Here is a 22231-nt window from a genome sequence, read left to right as displayed (position 1 = left end):
TCGCAGTGAAACCTAAGCTCTGATAAAACCCCTCCCCACATAAAAACCCCACAGCTCTGAGGCCAGCACTAACCGAAGCCACGCTGCAGCCACACCCCGCCGGCGCCGGCAGGCTCGCAGCGCCACGCGCCTTCCGCCGCGCATGCGCACACCCCGCCACGTCCGCAGCCTTGCAGCGCCACGCGCCTTCCGCCGCGCATGCGCACACCCCGCCACGTCCGCAGCCTCGCAGCGCCACGCGCCTTCCGCCACGCATGCGCACAGCCCGCCGCGCTGACAGCTGCTAGGTCCAGCCTTTTTAAACGGACGCGGTGAGTCCCGGCCTGCTACACCTAGCCAGGCCTCCAAGAGGCTCTTTTATAAACCTCTTTGCACATTTCAAATCCACGGAAAAATGCCCACAGTACCCTGTCAAGTCCCACGTTCAGGCAGTCTCGACAGCCCGGTGGGCCCAGAGGCCTGTGAGGGACGGGACAAGTGCTGCGGGGCAGGAGGTCCAGCAGGGTTGGATGCTACCCTGATAGCCCATCACCTGCTGGATACCTGGGATGTATCTCTGGAGTTTTATCTGTAATGCCACAGTAGCACAGATTGTGCACATTTCAGTGGACTGATTAAATTATCGACAGAAAATTAGTGCTAGAAAACTGCTAAACACTTCAAATATGATRGAAAATACACTGGAGAAAAAGCTTTCCACAGAGTAACGTCAAGCATTTTCAGAATTTGGATATGAGAAGGAAAAATCTTATTTATTGTCTTTTTTCTTTGAATAAAATGTAACACTGATATACCTAAAAGGTATATCAGTATACCTAAAAAGGATCTACAGTATCTTAAGATTCCATACAATTCTCAAGATTCCTCTTTCTTGGATGTTAATTGGATGGCATTGACAGTGAATTGATTTAAACTTTCTATGAAATAATTTTAACATCCTCATTCCATTTGTTCTTGAGGTGGATGAACTATATGGTCAAATCACAGTTAACTGGCTCATCTCATCTTGTCCGGCAGCTCATCTCTGCTGCCRTGGCCTGTCTACTGAGGCCATTTTCAGCTCTCTTGTTATTGCTTTCTTTGGGCGATGTGTTTGAGRAACTTGTCCCTCAGCTGCTCCAAGGTTTCCGGAGTATCTTTAGTCTGTTTTAGCCATTCAGCCCAGTTTGTAGCTCTGGAGCAGAGGTAATACACTCAACCTTAACTCTTAAGTGTTACATTTATTTTGAAGGATCAGCATTTTGCTACAGAAATTTCTAAATAAATATATTTTTAAAAATACAGGATATGAAAGTTATAGTCAGAAGATTGTGAATGCTAAGGAACACAGAAGAATTTATATTAGCATTTCATTGTCAAGTATGCCTTTGATGTTTCTTCATACTGTTATTTTCTACAGCACACACACAAAAAATTCAATTAGTCAGTTTGGTTGGCAATGCCTAAGGCAGTTTTTCCTACTAGTTTAACACACTTCAAACAGCRTATCTGCCATCTCCTTTTAACCCTCCAAGTACCAAGAGAACAAAATGATCACAGCAGGGCCTCAAAGCTAATGCTCCTATCTAAATTATGCCTTTAATTTGTATGTCAGAAATAAAATGTGATCTTCATTCTGAATAAACTTAATTACTTCAGGTCAAAGAATAGAAGACTTACAGTAAAGCTGAATTTCAGTGTTTTTTAGAGCAGAATTAATTTTTGCTATATTTTTGTTGCATAGTCAAGTTTATATTAAAAACAGTTTTAGAATTCCTTCCAAAATATATGCACTTTTTTTAAAAAAAASTCAGACTAGTTTAAATGAGGAGTTAAAAGCATTTGCAAAATTCTACTAAAAATATTAAGATTTGTAGGTCACAATATTCTTCTGATTTATTTATTTCTGATACATAGCAATGCACTAGGGATCTCATTAAAAAGCTTATAGGATTAACAGTTACAGAATYTCGGTCCTTTTTTCTTAAAAAAATAATAATAGTTATAGTGACATTCTTTCCCAGTCTTTGTTGGCAGATGACATATTAAAAAGAGTATTTTTTCATATAGCTTAAAAACTGAAAAAAAAATAGTAGCTGCAGTCTATTCCTCCTCTGTAAAATGGAGGAATACAAAAAGTACAAAATAGCAATAGCAACAACATTACATTCAAGCCAATTTATGCACTGTACAGAATACCCTACCTTTCATAGGCATTGTACACCTTCACAGCTCTGATACAGCAAAACACCATACTTTCAGATACTCATAAAAAGATCAGTGGGACCTGTGCTCACCAACACTATATTCATAATTTTAGAAAATAATTCGGAAAGGAAAAGTTTACTACTGACAATGTATGCAGATTTATGACAAACTGTAAAGACAGTTAACTAAAACATACTAATACATGTAAAATATTTTGTACAGTAACTTAGTACARTAAAACAGCGTGAGTTGAGTCAAATAGCAAAAAGAAACAGACTCTATAAAGAAGCAATTCTGAAGAGAACTTAAAACTTCTTGTTCTTTGCCACTGAATGTCATTTCCCCATATAACACTGCAGTAGGAAGCTACTGCATGTCTTTGAACTATGGATATAAGAAAATTATATTTAAATTGTATTTGTTGTGTATGTAACATTAAACACACTTCTGGAATTCACAMATTAAAAAGAGATGATTTTAATTAAATGTAGACTGGAAAATACACTAACTCATTTTACTAAGTTAATTAAGGAAAGGACTTGATGGCAATCTATTTAGAAAACAGAGAACAGATGTTGGATAGCAAAATGTTCTTTAGCAAACACAGGCAAAACAAGGTTATGGGGCTGAAAGCTGAAGTCTGCARAGTTCATACTGAAAATAACACTCACATTTTTAAACAGTGAAGGCAATTGCTGAATCACAGAATAATTCAGGTGGAGGGACCTCTGGAGGTTATCCTGCTTGACCACCTGCCCAAAGCAGGGCTAATTTCAAAGCTAAACTAGTTAAGAGACATCAAAATTCTCCATCAGTTGGAATCTGAACAATATAGCCTTCTGAAACATGTATTTCATCCTAATGACAAATTATTTAACTAAAAACAGGGTAAAAGAAATCTACAATATGTTCTCTTAAGTTTATCTCAATAGGGCTATTYGAACATGAATAAAGAAGAGAACAAGCAAGAGTGCTCAGCTTTTGTTGCAAATAAATTAGCCTGAGATGTGATGATGTTCTTTGATAAGATATAAACTAACTTTTGTTTAGAGAATGTTTGTCCATGCAGTTTAATGCACATAGCAAAGGTTCTATTACAGGCTTTAAACAGACTTAAATATATTAGAAATCAGAAAAACATCTACTTCTACATCTAGTGAACTCTCCTCACCATAAAGTTAAGGAACAATTAACCAATGGATATGTTTTAAGAACAAAATCTAAATCCTGTTCTGCCCTAGTTACTCTCCAGTTATCACTCCCCAAATGTAGTCTTGCTGTAGAACTTAACAAAATCAAAATTCAGTGAGGTTAGTTGATGGATTCATTTTCAGATCAAAAATGAGAGGTAGTTTGTCTCAAAACTAGAGTCATTATACTTTGAAACAGTCAATGGAAAACCCAAACATCTGCAGTACTCTGATCTTGATCTAACGTCATACAGTTTTTGTACCTTACCATCAGCACATCTTGATGGAGTATCTTACCTGAAAATCAGGGTGCCTCAAGGCTTCTGCAGTGCTCTACATATAATATTCTTTTATAGTTCCCCTGCTTTGTCTAGTGAAGGGGAGATGGTGAGGGATAAGAGAACTGAGTAAAATAAAGTAGCTTCTCAAGGACAGGTATAAAAATTCTCTAAAACTAAAGATCAGTGCTGTTATACCTAGCACAGTAAGATACTATTCACAGATCAACTGCTTATATATCATAACATTTACATGCTATGTAAATAATAATATACAACATTGCAATTCATGTATTTTATTTAAATTTTTAATGATCTTATCTTCATACTCACACACAGAGAATATGATCAAAACACTAGAAAACTCCCTATTACAACTAAGATTATGTCACTTGGATGCATAAAGTACATCCGAGTGAGAAAGTCTATAAGCATTGGCTATATTAAGCAGTGATGCCCCCATTTAGAAATAGTTTCACCATGAATTATGTACGCAAAGCATGTTAATTTTGCACAAAATAAATCTTTAGACTGAAGAGATTTGTCACTGAACTTGCCAAATACATGGCCATGAGTGTTCTACTCTAAAATAAACATGTAAAAATTCACATTATTTGTAAAACAGATCACAAACAGTATCTGAAAGGATCCAGATTTCTATTAGTTATGCCTTTCAATTTGTATTTTTGGCTACAACTAATACTACAGTTCTGGTTTAGGTAAGACATCTCTACTTCTGCAGTTCTGGTTTAGGTAAGACATCTCTACTTTCACACATTAAGATCAATTTTCCTCACATACAATAACAGCAGAACTGCCTCCTTTTGAATGATTTTGTTTTATCTATTCTTTTTGGTGCTTCTGAGTTTAATATACTGTAAAAAGATATCAGTAGATGGCTATCAAACAACTCAGATCTGAAAATAAGATAAAAGCCAAAACTTGACTCCATTTGTCACYCACCTGAAGAACTAACTAAACACTTCATTTTGAAATGTCTCAGAGTTTATGCTAAAAAATAGATTGGTTTTAAGTTCTCAAAAGGAGCACAGCTTTGAGAGTGGAGTTGCAGAATTGAGAAAAAAGAGCCACACTATTGTTGATAGAGGACAACTCAATTTCCTCTGCCAAAAGCAATCAAATGAATGACAGAAACAAAGACAATTCAAATTTAAAACATTTTAACTTAGACCACAGGGATAAATCAAAACTCTCACAAAGTGCTGCAGGGCAGAATCAGAATGCAAACTTTTTATACTGTAGAAGGTATTTGTTTTGCTTAGTCTGTAAATCGAGAATAGCCTGATGTTATTAAGCTTCCTCTTACAACGAATTTTAAAGATACATAAATAAAATGCCTACAAAGAGTTTATAAAACAAGAAAAGAGAAAAAGGTTCTTTGCTTTACACTGCAAAAACACATAAATGACAAGGTATACACCAATATTTCTGAAAGGAATTAAAGTTGAATATTGTAAAGTAGTCATAATGGCATAAAATACAAATAATTAAGTCTGAGACAAATGTATCTGGTAGTTTAATCTTTTTGCAAGAACTAAAAATAAATTGAGAAATAAAACCTGAAAGTTCACATAATACTACTACTCCAGGAAGCCATTTTAATTTAAATGAGTTCTGTGATGGGTTCACTGTAAGGGTGCTGAAGAACTGTGCYAGCACAGGGTAGAGGCAGGCAATGGAAATACTTCTTCTGAAGGCAATGCCAGTTTAATGTTTTTACTCTTGTGATTTTTCAGCAACAATATGAAGAGGACTTGCAAAGAGCAGAAGATAAACCATTCCTACCTGTTGCACAATGGTTGTTAGTTCCAGGCACAGTTGAACAATGTTGTTTTTCAGCAGTGAATATTCTGTCACACTGACAAATGGAGACCTGCCAGAAAGGCAGAATAGATTTGTACAGTATTAGGGATACAATTCCTGTTTTCAGTATAAGTAGTCTTTAAACAGACTTGTGGTTAGTAAATTTGTTTTCATAAAGGCAAACTTAATTGGGTCAGCTAAATGTTTTATGGCTTAATCAGGGGRAAAAAAAATCTCCAAATAATGAACCTGCTTTTCAATAACACAGTCTTACCCTTTTTTGGGGGGTCTTCAGGGATATTACAGAAAGTATATGCTATATAAACATCAGTTCTACACTGCAGAAATTTCAGTCACCTAATCATTACAATCTCCAGCAGCAAATTACACAACTTATGGCTTTGAAACAAGAATCAAGGTAAGTAGCAAGGATATATTTTTGCAAGAACACGAAAAATTATTATTCTTGTGGAAAGTAAAATAGAATGTTCCAAACAACTGCAATTTCTCATGATTTTACTTTTATGATTTTTTTCAAAAACCAGCATTTCTAGTATGAGATTATTCTTAGAAGCACTTAGCACCTTATTTCAGAGAGCAAAAGCAATGCTTAGTTAGCCACTGATAGCTTCCCGCACACAAGGATTTTCTTCAGGCTTTCCAAATTCTGWCTGAATTCTGACCCCATTTGAATTTATAAGAACAGACAAGGTCATAGCCTGAGAAAATATGACTGCTGGCATTGGGTTAGGAAGATGTCACCAGAATTATACATACACTGTGAAGGAGGGTGATTTACTATGTGATTTCCTAGGTGCCACTTAYATATACAAGAGCATTCAGATTCCAAATAAAGCTATCCATTACTATAACCAAAGAAACAGAAACCAAAACATACAATTTATGTTTCAGTTTCTGTCTTCCTATAGTCAAAATTTTAACTACATTTATTTAGAGAATTATTTGTAATCCAATTCTCAATTCATAAATGAAAAAAAAAATAGTGGTTAGTCATTGAGCATTAACCAACCGCACAACTGTAACTAATGTGTCAAACCTATTGATAAAAACTCTAATAAGAAACCTTTCATTTTCAAAGTAAGTACTATCATTTCTTTTGAATGCTGTTTAACTGATWTAGTTCAATTCCAGCTTCTCCATTTTTAAATCTTTTTGCTGGTTAAAGGAGGGCTCAAATTCCATAACCTTATCTTCATTCCCTTCCTTTCTGATATTGTCAGTGATGTTACCACCTGTGGCAGTGAGTTTGTCAACTTGGAATAGCGCAGAATTATTCATTTGGCACAAATACTATTGAACTGAAAAGAATCTGAACAAGTAATTAGAGAAAACTTTAACATCCTCCTGCTGGGAAATGCTGGCACATTTTGACTGCCAATATTTGAGAAATTTACAACTCAGAATTCCAAACATGCCATTTTAACACTAGAAGAAAAAACAGTACAAAAGTGAGAATAGAGAAAATAGAAGAAAATATTCTCATATGTAAAGGATGAAGGAATACTAAATTACCTGTCCAGCCAGGCTAGTAAGTTCTTGGCAGCACCAATCAGGTCAACTACAGAGGTAAGAAAATCATTTGGCAGTCGTCTGGAGGCCCTGCCATCATAATGGCCACTCCTCCTTCTACCCGTTATAAAGTTCTGAAGATTTTTGGCTGAAGCATTCAGCTTGTGAGAGAGTGTTCTCAGGTTTTCAGTCTCCAAACCGTAATTCTGATGAGAAAGAACACAGACAATTGAGTGAAATATTTTTTGTCAGCTATGTGAACAAAACTGTGGGGTTAAACATTCTAAATTTTATTTGGCTTGAACAAGGGGTAGGGTAGGGTAGAGTAGGGTAATATGGGTGTCTGGTGTGAGACTCAGCAGCAGGCTGCTTTATTTAKAACATACATGATGCATCCATCCTTTTTAGCATGCCAAAAATTTACAGTCCCCAAAGGCCCTGACATCCAACGAAGTCACTGAGAGAAAAGTGTAAGGAGTCCTCGTATGCTGAGTCTCAAGGTCTCCCCCATTTTGAAGAGATTAAGTCCCACTGCGCTGGATCCCACTCACTGAGACTTGTGCTAGCTCTTCTACTAAGTTGTAAAGACTTAGCTTTCTTAGYAGAACTTCCCTTTTAATTATGCTGTGAGGTGTAAAATCTTACATAGCCATAGCCATATAGACTTCACAGAAAAATTTCTTCCTGAACTACTTCTGTGGGCAAACAGCTATCCTATGATGTAACATAGGATGAGAACAGTCAAATTCGGTCAGACCAGAGACTGGTTCTCCTGCCACCAATGACTGCCTAGGGAACAAAAAGAGAACAGAGCAGGCATGTAGTAACAGCTATTAGCAATTCAGAGACTTCCACCAGTGGTAGTGTCCTCATATTTAACAGTCTTTAATAGACTTCCATCATTCTAAACCTGATGGGCTTTATTGAATCTATATAGAAGTTTTCACTTGAAAGTGAAAGCCCAAGTTGAAGTCCCTTTTTACCTGTAATCCGTATCTCTTTATCCATATCTCTATATCCTTTTATCATGCAGCCAATTCCCCACTTAGACATAGGAGACAAGCACAAAGATATTTGGCTGCAAAGATACTAAATTGTTCACTTGGATTCACATTGGAAGTCTCAGATAGACCGAAGTGAATCCAGATCTTTTGCTGCCACAACAGCACATAGTATTTGCAAGAATTTAAGTTAGAATAAAATCAGAACTATTCAGTGTACTGTCCATAAGCACTTACACAAAATCAGCTTTCAGGCTGTGAATTAATTGACCACCATTAATTTCAACAATGCATATGTTACAGAAGATAACTATTCAGCCATCACATGGTAATTTTCTGGCCAAAATTACTTCTCAAAATAGAGAGAAAAGAAGACCAAACAATACACAATCTTGCTGAATGCCAATATGGATATCTGTACAATGAAGAATTGTTCCCAACACCAAAAAGGGAAAATGTATTGAATGATCACAAGTGTGTGAAACTGGTTGGAGGGACTCATACAAAACAGAAACAAATGTTTTGTAAAATTTGTTTTCCAAGTTTGAACCAGTTATGTCTGTTGCGTGGGTCCAGGCCTTCTCTGCAAGCCCTTCTTCCTCTCAAAGTTCACTCTTTGAAATAAAATAGACAATAACAATAATAACAAAATATCAAACCCATCCCCCCAGTTTGGAGTTCAGCCCATGAGGAACAGAAACACTTTCCTATATTATTGGTTAACTCACTGCAAGGGACTTTGGTTTTAAAGTAACCTTAAACGCTGAGGACAAAACTAATTTGTTTCATTATGATACATGTACCTTCTTTAAAGCATCACAGTTGCTAAATAAGATTGCATGTGCTTCTCCACGACGTTTCCCTCCTGATGTGCTTGCACAGATTAAATAAGATTAAGTTGGAAGCATCAAACTTAAGACTAAATAGTGGAGTAAATGAAAGTTAAATTGACTTAGCTACAGATGAGAACAGTTCTCTTCATCTTTTTTTCCAAAACAAGTATTGTACAGTAAGCAACAGCTTCACTAAAGGCATTCTATTTTTGAAAAGCTTATAGTTAAGCAGCAAGTTGTGCTTGATATTGTCATGCCATCTGTTTAATATTTACAGCTTCTTTTATTAAAGCTCTGAAGGAATTCCCTCCCCTACATTTTTCCTCTCAGTTCTACTTGTGCCAAGATGATACATAAGCGGATGTTTCATGATGTCTTTACCAGCTAGCAGACTACACTAAGCAAGGCTTTGTTTCCCCTCAGGAAGAGCATGATCTTGTACACTCAGCAACACATTATAATGATGAAAAATTAGATCCTCCTGTTTTTGCTTTTTCCTTTGGTAACAAGCAGAAACTGTTTCTGCCAGTAATTCTTTATTGCATAAAAGCTCTAGGAACCTGTCAGTTTACTTTCTAGAAAACCCTAGCAAGAAATGGAGACAGGTCTGACCACTGCAATTACTGAAAGTGAGTATACCTTTACCTGAGAGTAAATGCTTGATTTTGAGGAATGTAGGCTAGATACTAATAGCATATTGCACTGGAGCAAATTTTGTTACACTCTTGTTTTAGTCATTGGAAAACACATAAAACTGAACAGAAAACACATTTGAGGAAATCAGCCAGTGAGTAAGTTGTTTTATCTTAAGCTTTCTTAATTAACATGCCGATGGCAACCTTAATTAATGTCAATATAAAATTTTAAATATAGCAAAACATAGATAAAATATGTCCATAAAGATAATCAGGAGATGAAAGGAAATCATTCAGCACAGTAAAAGTGCAATGCAAGTCAGTGATTTAGCTAGGATTTCATAAGATACAGCAAAGGGAAAAACATAAAATATTACAGACATGACAGTGAATCAGTATCTATGTAAAAGACTATTTATTTTATTGGCCTAAATTTAAGGTTGCATCAAATCTCATATCTTCATTTTTAAATGAAGAAACAGTTACAAAATTGAAAAAGGGAATGTGTAAAAACAATCCTCCAAAGTATCAGCTCTGAGTACCTCATTCTGATTTACTGCAGCAGAGCTCACCTCCTATCAGCTGCATGTGCTTCTCCACGACATTTCCCTCCTGATGTGCTTGCCAGGCAGAGTCCTGATGCTGGCCACAAAGCTGTTCAAGCTCCTCTCTAATAACCCATGATAAAACTACTGAAGGAAGCTACAGTCCCTTTCAGTGTCCCCTAGTCAGGAACTGAACTGAGGAGGTGATGGGGTAGTTAAAAAAAAAAAAAAAAAAAAAAAAACCTTTTCCAGAGGAAAAAACAGCAGATGCACATACATTTGAACTGCCTCCATTATTCAAGCACATTGAATGCGCTTGAAGATAAGGATGGTAAAACTGTGGTTTGTGATAATGAGTAAGTAGTGCGTAACCTCATTCAGTATATATGACAGTGCAAGTATTTAGATCTCTTCTAATTCCTGTAGGCATCTCATGTCCATGATGCTAGCGGAGATGGCCTCAAACCTGCCAAATTCAATCATCATCACGGCTACCATATCAGACCTCAGTTTTTACAGCTATACACAGCTGTGCTCTAAGTGTTAAACAAGTAGTTTTATTGTGAGACACACCATAGAAGGTATGCTCCTGAGCCTGCAAAATTCTGTCTCCTAGCAGGGGATTTCCTTCTCTGAAGGATAAATCCTAAATATAATTCCTGCTTTAAAAAGAGTCCTCAAACCTCTAAAAGGGTCAAGATAGTGCTATTAATATACACATTATTTTTTTTCATACAGGGAGCAAGGGAAAAAAAGCCCCAGAACAAAAAAACTCACCATTTTTCATTTTCATTTCATGATGCTTAAGGTTGTTAGACATTCTAAATAATTTTAAATAGTTGTATTACATTGGTGGCAACGAATGTACCAGGTTTAGATAACAAATACAGACTATTACTGTGACTCCAAATGTTGTCTTGCAAGAACTACACTGCCATGCAGTTTGTCACATTATTGTAAAATCTGGATCATGAACACTGCTTAGTGAAAAAAGACGACTAAAACCTCCCATACTCCATTTCAGCAAAGGGGGCTGAAATAGCTACAATTTAGCTGTAGCTATATTGTAGGAGGGGTAACTACTGTAAGAAAAGCGAAAGAAAGAACAAAACTTGAACACGAAAAGCTGTGGCTGGCAAATCTATTAAATGTTTACTTAAGCTTTTTCATATGAAAGCACTGTTTGAACAACAAGATAACTTCTTATGTCCCCTTAGTGTCATATTATGGCAACATTATTACCTTCACATAATAAAAAGTTACACAAAGCTTATCTGATTTCTTCAATGACAGACTGATTCAGTAGTCTATTTTAGGTTGGAGCTCAGCAATTCCTAATGCCAAATCCAATGAAAAGAGTTGGAAAAAGGGATTTCAGGAGGTAAAAATTAAATGTAAATGTGAGATCAGAGCCAGACTGGCTTATTACAGAAAAATATATAATTAGCAACAAGGCCAAAATGGAACAGTGCTTTAAGTGACACTTGCCAATGAGCTGCACAGCTGACTTAAAGGCAAGTCTGCTTGTTGTCTGTAAACATATTTTTCAATTTTAGCAGTTTCATCCTCCAAATTGTCTTATTTTCAAATCCATCAAGAGGGTTCCTCTCTACCCCCTAAGTYCCCCGCTCCTCTTCAGTTTGAGATGTCTACTTCACTGTTGTTCCTAGTGATTAGCATAGGATAGAAGGAGTGAGGAGAAAGGACAGACTGCCTCCAGGGCTTTTGCAGTTGATTGATTTTTTCTGAAGTACAGAAAAAGCAGGTGACTTGTCAGAAGTGCTAAAATAGCAGAAGACCGGGGAGAAAACCAATGTTTTTTGGAACATACTGAGATAAGCTGTAGTTTTCATTAGTGATATTTAATTTGCTTTTAAAGTAGAGGGAAAGATATGATGTAAGATTAAAGTTCTTGGAATATTCCATCTAATGAAAAATACATACTGGGAACTCAAAAATAGGAAATACACATCTAGGGTTATATTTCATCCTTTCTTTTCACCTTATAAATCCAAAATGCACTTGTTTTGTACACACATTCTGGTATGAAAGTTCAATTTTTAACTGAAAGTGACAAAACTGAGTTTTTTTATCCATCTGCCAATGGATAAAAAACCTATGTTTACATATTCAAAGAAATAGAATGAACACCCCCCCCAAAAAAGCTTCAGCTATAGCTTAGAACGTCTTCATATTTTACTGCAGCCACATAATAACATCACAAATTATTACTTTACACTAGTATAGCTGTTTCTGTAGCAGTTTTAGCTAATAAGCTAAAACAGGCCACACTATTTTAGCAAACATTAACATAAAAAATAACCAGTATAATGGAAAAAGTGATTAATGTTAAACATTTTTTTTGTAACTACTGATATGTGAAGATTAAAATTGTGTGAAAAATGCCTGTATCATAAGAGTTTATTTTGTCTGTGAAAGAAAAAAGGTATTATATATTTATAGGTATTAAGAACAATTAAGTTGTTTTGCTATGTTGTGATATATGGAACTAAAAAAAATGTATTTTTTTATTTTAAATTTTATTTATTTAACTGAAATTTGTTTATTTGACATAGGATGTAATTTTAGTTAAATAGTTTATATTGTATAATTCCAAAGAATTTATATTAACCTTAAAAACAAATTTCTTTTTCATTAAGTATAGTAGTTTTTCCTGATCCTGTCAGATGTACAGGGGAATGCAAAATATGCATCAACATATTATGCATCAACAAAGTATACATCACCGCATGAATGCATATTCAGCTTTTTCTACGGGTCATGTTTTGAGAATGTTAATATTTTCACTGAACTGTAAGGTTCAGAGAAAGAAAAGGTCAGAGCAGTAGATCTCACTGATGAGGTTAAAGGAAGTATCAGAACTCTGACTGATATCCAGGCCTCTTTTAAGTCCACCACATTTGGCATTTAAAGTACCACCACCTCATGCATCAGCTTAAGGAATTTCCACAATTTATCAGTGTGGTCCAGCTATGGTAGCTGTCAGAGCTCCGTTTTAGACAGCAGGAACTCAAGACTATTAACACATYCATGTAGTAGCTATCCCTTTGCCCCTGCCAGTGCCAACCTGTCCCTAACACACAAGCACGCTTAGGACAGCAGGCTGCTCCCCTTCGCTCCTCCCAGCCCACCTGGAAGCAGCAGCTGTGGACTCATGGCACTCTCCACGCTTTAGGGGTCAGTCTCCCTGTCATATTTGTGAACTGGCATAGAAAGATGCTGACTGCCATGCTCACATCCAAGACCAAGAACTGACAGACGTATAGCAAGTTTAATTAGGAGATTAATCTGTTGAAAAAAGAAATCTTCAGGTGCGTCTTCCCCACTGCAGCCTGTTTTTTGACCAGACCCATTCTCAGATAACACGTAAGTTGACCTAAAGTTGCTGCTGTGGGCTTGCAACCTCTGATGCAGCTCTACAGGGATTCTCTGCCCCTTCTCTGCTTGAAAAGGTCTGCTTCCTTTTGGGTTGGCTGCTCCAACCCTGCCAGCCCTCCCCTTTCCTATGGGCAAGTAGTCTTGTGCTTAAAATACAACAGGAAGAGCCTTGCCCCCACCAGTCTCCCTGCAACACAGGTCTCTGAGCTGACTGTGCTAGGAAAGAAAATGCCCAAGAAGCAGCTACAGGCTTGTGGAATCTCCTTTGGGAAAAGGCAATGAGCCGAATAGGAGATCTCAGGGGCTACATCTGGCCCACAGCTGCCTGTTGGCTACAACATATGCTACTCGGGCAAGGCCATATCCTCTTAATGTCCATGACAGTGCATGCTTTTGGAACAGTGAATTTCTTTAGTATATATTCWTTTAGCAATTACTCAATGAAAACCGGTAAAAGCAGTGTTACAACAGGCAAAACCTGTTGGTCAATAATAGCAAAATTCTAAATCCCGTATTACGATTCTAGCATAAATAGTTAGACTATTAAATACAATGGAAACTCCCAAAATACACTCCCCCCCCCCTTCTGAAATCAAGGTATATTTTAAATATTCAGAGCCTAACACAAAACCTATTACCAACTTCATTCCAAAATACTTTTCTATGTAAACATTTCTACAGTTATTATTTCATTTGATTTCATCAGGAAGATCAGCTATTAAGATTTTTTTTTTTTAGTGATATTATTATGATACAAATGAAAACTAAAGTTACCTACATAGTATGGGCTCAACACACATTTTCAGAGAGGCATTATCTTTTTTTCCATTTTAAAAAGAAGATTTTACAAGCTGAATCTCCTGTATATAAGTAGAAAATTGTAATGGTAAAAGAAATTTTTCATGTAAATCACAGAAAAACATTTTTCTTCAAAATTATCTGAAAAAGTAAACAGTTTTTTACTATTACTTTTAAAATACTAAATTAYGTATTAAACCGTGAAACCTTGAATTATGTATTAAACCACAGAATATGACCCATTTTGAGTATTTATCACAGATTGCAGACAAATTGCTAAAAGCAGACCTGATGTAAATTGAGCTGAACGAAAGAATAAATTATATAGCTTTTAATTAGCATTCTGAATTTGTTAAGGTTCTGCTAGAATGGTATATAGATAGAAAAAAAAATATAACTTGACTCAGACTGATAACACTTACTCCTTTGGTACAACTAGTGCTTACAGTATAGCAGGGTCTTTTTCTTTCTTTTTTTTTTTTTTTTTTTTTTTTTTTTTTTTTTCTTTTCTTTTCTTTTCTTTCTTTCAAAAAGGATCAAAAAAAAAATCAAACAAGCAAGCACTGTATTAAATACATTGTATATCTGGTCCTGCATGAGTATGGGGAAAATGTAATGCTTCATTGCCTACGACCACTTACTCGTTAGCAGGGTCGGAAGCCTTGGAGCTGAGGTGTTGCTTCACACAGCAAATAATTAAGAACTTAAAAGAATCTGCAAATGAACTTCTAGTGTGACACCAAAGAGCGTTGTCCACCCAAAACCAACTAACAAAAATACATTGGGTATCATATGAATCGGTATGCAAATTCTGGTCTAGAGACCGGAACACAAAACTTGACACATGACGCATTTTCTGAACGGTAAAAATGGCACAATGATTATAACAAAATGCGAGTTTTGACATGCTTAATGAACAGTTAAAAAAAATTCTAAGAAACAGTAATGGTTTTCGTAAGGAAACTCGGTGTTTGATGTAGTTCATACAGTGTCAGACTTGTCACTTCACAGTAGTATCTTAATTGGGTAATGATCATAATCACATTCACTGTGAACTCAGGAATGAGACATCTGAATAATAGGCAATTGAACCCAATATGACCTAATTCTCAGAATGTCTTATCACAAAACCCCACTTCTGCACAATTTAACTTATCTTTCTGTAGTAACTGTCTAGCAGAATTACTATTATAATGACTGTTCCAGTTACTGTATAGCAAAGAAATGCTGTACTGTGCACTTAAATATATAAACATAAAAATTCATTTTACCAGACTACAACAAGTAAACCTAGTTTACTAAAAAAAAATTCACTTTTCTCTGCAATGGGGGGAAGTGTGTGTGTGTATGTGTGTGTGCACGCCACCTCTGGACACCTACTACCTAAACTAAATTATTCCATAATTTTTATTTTGTGCAAACATAAACACATAGCCCTTGTTCTTTTGCAAACAATATATAAATCCCACTCTAAAAATAAACAAAATATTCCATCCTCTCTGTATTGTCTGGATTTTTTTTTTTTTTTTTAATCTCCTATTGTTCTAGATCAGTAAAATAGCAGCAATATATAATAAAAAATTTTCACTATCTTTAGTAATATTTGACTATCAGTTTATTATTGTAGTTAATCTGCAGTATCATAACCTAGTTTATCTATACAGAACAATGATTTTTCCCACAAAAATAAAAATAATAGGATTTATTAACTTAACTATAGAAACAGTGTAAATGTGGGWCATCGCAAAACAAATCAATGATTCTTTTCTGCTTGCAGCTTTCCTCTCCCTTCTGCTCCCTTTCATTACAATTACCCTAKCTTTCTGGAGTGAATAGTGTCACAATTCTCTCTTGCCTCCTGAGACTGTAATTTGGAACTTGTCACAATGCTTCTAAATGTCATATACCTTTCTATTGTCTTGTAAATATACATTAAGTAGATAGTGCTATGATTAAATATATTCAGTTTTTAAATAAGGTGAAAATTTTTTACTTCCAAAAGAAGCCTTAGTATTTCCATTGCCATCAGTCTGTATAAATCTAATTGAACATAAGTTGCCTTGAAAAAGTCACTGTATTGAAAAGAAGCCATTTGTTTCCCATTTCAAATAGGGATTAGAAAACATGATAGCTTTTCCTTTAAAAGGAAAGGCCATGAGACCAGCCTGTGAAACAGACTTTTTTTTTTTTTTTTTTTTTTTTTTTTTTTTAAGAATATGACATTTTAATAAATTGTTAAAATTATGTTTAAGGGTTGAGGGAGTCAAATGATTGGACATCTGGTATGAGGAACTGAGAGAAAAACAGGAGGTGAGGCTGTGGATACCTTCTCTGAAGACATGGAAAATGTATAGCTAGAGTGGACCTTGTAGTGAGAACAGAAAGATAATCAAGAGGAGACCACAGGCACAGTATACAGATTTGTTATTCATGGACCTCAGATGAGTCRTGAAGTATGACAAGACTTGATCCATGGTATGCCAGGCTAAAACTGCACAGAATCCTAGTTTCTGCAGTGAAATGGTWAGAAGGATGAACAAGAATTCACTACCCTTCTTCAGATCTCTTGCTTAAATATTTTTATTTAGCTTTCACATTACAGTTCTTGCTACAGATCTCTGAACAAAGAGCATAAAACCTTGTTCTGTTTAATCCTAATGAAGTCAGTGTGATACAAATTCTGTAAGATTCAAGTACTCTGTCTAACTGGGTAAGGATCAATGCAGGGGAGCATCTTAATGTTTCTGTTTACCTATATACACATATCTGTCTACAGAGAAAGAGCAAGAACGTATTACTATGGTACAAGTACCTGAAACAAAGAAAGGTATTAGAAAATGTGGTTCATTACATACAACACTGAGGTATTAAACAATATCTTAAAGCAYTAGAAAAATAGAATACACATCTACTCAATGTGTATCTCCGCTCAATGTGAGAAGTATGCCATTTTCTTAAAATTCAGCYATAAATTACATCTCATCATTCTGTAAGGTCCTCTGATATTTAAACACCTATTACCTAAAACACACGATCTAGCCAACATACAGTTCTCAATGTAATTTTTGGTTAAAATTTTAAAAAACATAAAATCTACTATTCAGTTATGGAGACTAATTATTGTCACAATAATGCCAAATATGAAGAGATTGTATTTTTACACAAGTAAAAATCTCTTGATCACAACATTTGGTCCCAGATGACTCGGGTCACCAGTCTTAAATGACTTTCAACATACAGAAGGGTCACATTGTAATACATCCCAAATACATACTGAAGGATCATGCCCTTCTAAGCTTCTTGGCCATATTCAAGGGGTACCTTAATTTTATTTTTCCATGCCTTTTTTCCATCTTTTTATTTCCTCTAGCCTTTGAAGAGTATTTCTTCTAAATTTTTTCTTATATTCTTATTCACAATTTTAGATGAATCATTCAGTAAGTATTTGGGATATTTTTATGTTTTTAAATAGATGTCTAAATAGCTATATTTTGCCCTCTATCATATATAAATTTCTGTTTAATAATTATTTAAAACTGTTACTTACACTGGAGCTTCATACTAGGGACTGTAGAACAGTACTTGGAAAAAATGATGTTTTAAGATCCTATTAAGCAATATGCAGTCAAACTCTGCATTTATTTGCAGAGCTTGTCTAAAACTAAGTTTCATGTTGTGGAAGCTGCTAACATRGATTCTTTTATGATAGATTATTTCCTTAGGTATTTTTTACTTATCAATTCAGAAAATAAYGGTTTATATATCTTTTCATTTTAGGATTAAAAGTTATTTAGTACTATATGAAACATTTTCTTTTCTAGATCAAAAGGTCCATGACAAGCTTAGCATATTCATTTACAATTCTAGACTATCGCTAGACTTATTTCTGTGGAAGTAATGAACCATCACTTTCAGAATCAAGAAAGACTGAAAATGATCTATGGTTAAAATAATACTTTTGTTTATCTGAAAGAGAGAATGCTTCTACTGCTTTTCCTTTGAACTTGAACGACATCCCTCTGAGCAGTTCATAACTACTCACCAACCGAATTTCTAATTCAATATTTTCTGCCCAACTCTACCTTCACAAAGGGCTCAGAAGTGAATATGCACTTCAATTAAAAAAAAGAAATTTCTAGGTTTCAAATGCAATAATTAATATTTTCCTCATTTTTGAGCAAAACCTTAATATTGCAGCAGTATGAAATAATTAAACCATCTCATAAACWTACTAAAGCTATGAATGTACTGCAGCAACAATATATTATTTGTACTCTATCAGGATGACATATGTGCATATTTACTGGTTTCAATATCAACTCTTAGAAAAAATATCAGTAAGGAAAAAAAAAAAAGTAGTGGCAGCATTTCTTTTCCGATATGCACAAAAACAAGACCCAACAGCATGAAGGAAGTTAATCTGTTTTGTGACTTCTTTTCATATCACAAGATAAATTGTTCCCAATCAGTTAACTTCAGTATTAAGTATCCTTGATCTGCATATGGTTTCAATTAAAAACATATGTAAGCCAGACCTCTGTGATGGCTTGACCTCTTCCTTATGTGTGTAARAACCATCTGCTATGCAGAATATGCTGTTTGGGGTACACTGATAAACAAACAAGACCAAAGGATAAGTAGATACTACTTCAAAAAACATATTAGATCACAACTTGCTAACTTTAAAAAACAGTTACCAAGTATTTCCTGCAGCAGTGCCTACCACCATTTGAAACTGTTGCAGCTTCTTATCCATATGTATGTCTTATTTAGGAATAGCTAAGTCACACTCAAATTTTACTTTTGATTTCCTGCTGCAAATTCAGAGAACTCCACTGATTTTATTTCACGGACAGAAAGTCTCAAGCCTATGCTACACCTTTCCAGTACTCCTTGATCTTTCTTTATGCTKTCCTTCCTTCTCAGTAAAACCTAATGAAGCCACACAAATGCAGCAACCTGTGCAATAATCACAAACTCTCATTAGTTCTTACTGAAATCTTSTGACTAATTAACCATTGCTATGTATTTCCGAATAATCATCATTTTATAGAAGAACAAACCCTTCAATCATAGGAAATCACATCTTTTCAATGTGCCTAAGTACTGTGCTATAATTCATTTTAAGATGTAAGTGCAGTATCACAGAGGATAAGAGATATAGTATGTCACACAAAACAATTAGAATTTTAAACARCAGGGCACCATTCACATTTCAAAGTGTAAACAATAGGGTTTTGGAAATAACAATATTGACACTGAATATTTCATTTCGTATTTTGGAAGATTTTTTCTTATGTTACTGCAGAACTGGTAACATAATAGTTCACAGAGAGGCATACAAAAATAAATTCATAACAAGATCCTTTTGAATTGGCATTGATATGAACAYGAATGAAGTTAATTTCTCTATTTCTATCATGGATATGCTGAATATCACACAAGCAATACACAGTCAACAACAACTATGAATTGTATGCATATGAATTTATCTAGGAAAATAACATATGAGGAATAATTACCCAAGAGTTAAGAGAGCAACCAATATTGTAAAAAATTCTGTGAGCGGTACCGAAAATAACTTGATGTGGAATTTACTTATGAAAGAAATTGCTCCTCGGAAATAAAGAATTTTTCTGTTTTCATTTTTCTTTCCTGTCATCAGGAAAACGTCATCATTCCTGACTTACAAGGTGTAAATCAGTGTAAATCAGTGTATTTCTTGCACATAGAAAATCTCCACTGGTACAGTGCTACCAATGCAATGTAATATTCATTGTATCATTCAGTTTTTTAAAAAGAAAGAAAAAAAAAGAAAAAAAAAGAACCATTGACTTCTGCATGGAAAAGAAGATTTTGAAAATGAGACAGACAAGCAATAAAACAGATRAATCTTTCCCAGCAAAAAAGCAACAGTCTTAAAAAAAATCAAAAGCAAATTTTACATATTCATAATATTGTTTAAAATTATTTAAAACACTATAGAGATTGTAGTGCAGTTTTTTTTATTAAAAGTCTAAGAATTATCAATGTATTTTGCACAGACCTTTACAGACAGTTTTCTGATGTTTAAAACTTTGAACACATGAACAAAATGAGAAAATTTTACATCAAAAAATTAAAAATATATATCGAGGTCTTTTTTTAAAAAAGAAATTGAATTTAAGTAATATGTTAGCAGTAGAAAGTTTTTTTTCTAATTTAATTGATGAAACTTRATTTCTTCCTGTCACACTGTGTATGACTCTTCCTTTTTATTCTAAAAATAGAATTATGTATCCCATAATCTAATACACTTTTYCCCTACTATTTAATGTAATTACCCAAGCCTGAATCAATATTCCATTTGCTGGAGTCAATCAATGAATTGACTTTCATTGCCTGCATATTCTAGTTCTGAGGTTTTCACTGCTGGCACGCTACAGGCATAAGTTACTGAAGTACTGGGAAACTAACAGTCATCCTCAGATATTTATACATGCTGCTTTAAAAATGCAGCGTAAGGAACAGCAGGTTGCCCAGCGAGCAGTGGCACTGGATAGGCCTGATCGGCAATGCTTTACGTCCCGTTCGTTCGTACGTCCCCGTCTTCGCGTTGCTGCCACGCCACCTGCACACAAACAGCAACGCGCGGCGCAGCTCYGGGAGCCGACGCGGAGCTGCACCGGAGCCGGCTGCTCTGCCACAGGCAGACTGCACGAATCTTTTAGACTCACCTTTCAGTCAAGTTTGATTGAGATTAGCTAAAAGTTCAAGGCTTGTTATGGGTGGTACAGGGATGAACTGGCACAGACGTAGGCAATGGAACCACAGAAATCTCATCTGGTTTGGGAATTAGTCACGCTGCTACACAACACACATTGTCAACAAAGTTGACTTAGATGCCTCCCACATGAAAATGTGTAAAGAGAATTGAAGCAGCTTCGGTAAAGACTTAAATAAATCCTGATCTGTGCTAAGTTGAAGTTAATGAAAAGATTCTTTTAATTTTAGCAGGCGAATGGATTTACATTTTATACTAAAATGTTTAATGAGATATCATACCATTAAGTGTTGTTATGTAGCAGCACACAAAAACCATATGCTAGTTCCTCACTGAAAGCATGGAAGCCCTGTATTCCAGAATTTATGATTTTAGCAAGCAAATACCTTTCCTTCAACATATCCTGATTAAAGTATTATTCTTGTGTTTGCAATGAAGATCATAATGGAAGATAGACGGAGTGCTTAGAAGCTACAGCTCTCAAAATTCCCAAGTTTAACTCTTTTGTAAAAAAGGATGGTGTTTTACTAGCTTTTTCATGAAACCACAGCGTACTTAAAAATCTATGCTTTTTATGCTTTACTGAATATAGCGCTAACTTTTTTAAATCTCATGATGAGAACAGGTCAATGATTTCCAGCCACATTTTCGATAACAGAGCAATCTGAAGTCATCAGTAAGTATTATTTAATACAAAGCATATATCTTTAAAGGATGCAATAAGTATGCACAACATAAAAGCCAACAGAAGGTGAAACTGAAAAGTTACCAGAATTGGATCGGCACTTTCAAAATTTTCACTGCTGCTTGTTTTCCTGCTCTTGCACACTAAAACAAACAAACAATCAAAAAACAACAAAAACCCCACAAATAGGAGGGCTAAAGACTAAGCTACTAACACAAGTCTCGTTTTTACAAGTCAGTGCACATGTGGAAATCTGAGCTCAGTAGATTAACATGGATATGCATCAACAAACAATAATTATGTTTTATGTCAGCCAGTAAAGAGCAGAAGAATGATGAGTTCCCACTGCCAAAGCTGTGTCATATTCAGCTGCAGGGAAGTTTTATCATTTCCAAACTTTTATGCAACTTTCAAAAATAAACAAACTTTAAATACAGTTCATGGCCAAGTCTCAAAACAGGACATCTAACTAAAGTTATAGATAGACCAGCATTTCTGTACTGACCAGAATTAATGCTATTTCCATAGCATTCATACAAGTTTCATTGTACTTAAATTTGCTA

At 35.2% G+C, this 22231-nt stretch overlaps 1 protein-coding gene across 2 annotated transcripts in view; it reads right to left on the bottom strand.

The window, feature by feature from the left end:
• LOC146587415 (connector enhancer of kinase suppressor of ras 2-like) overlaps positions 1–22231 on the bottom strand; it is a 206421-nt gene that overhangs the window by 99723 nt on the left and 84467 nt on the right. For both annotated transcript variants that reach the window (XM_085319811.1, XM_085319812.1), the window contains exons 3-4: positions 7013–7215; positions 5462–5549 (exon numbers count right to left, since the gene is read on the bottom strand). In XM_085319811.1, the coding sequence (XP_085175937.1) occupies positions 5462–5549; positions 7013–7215 (291 nt within the window). The remainder of the gene's footprint in view (positions 1–5461; positions 5550–7012; positions 7216–22231) is intronic.

The sequence above is a fragment of the Rhea americana genome, unplaced genomic scaffold (genome assembly GCF_003343005.1).
Source record: "Rhea americana isolate MKP2758 unplaced genomic scaffold, rheAme1 scaffold_6, whole genome shotgun sequence".
NCBI lineage: Eukaryota > Metazoa > Chordata > Aves > Rheiformes > Rheidae > Rhea > Rhea americana.
The sequence above is the reverse complement of the archived record's forward strand: the minus strand, read 5'-3'. Positions and strand labels throughout refer to the sequence as shown.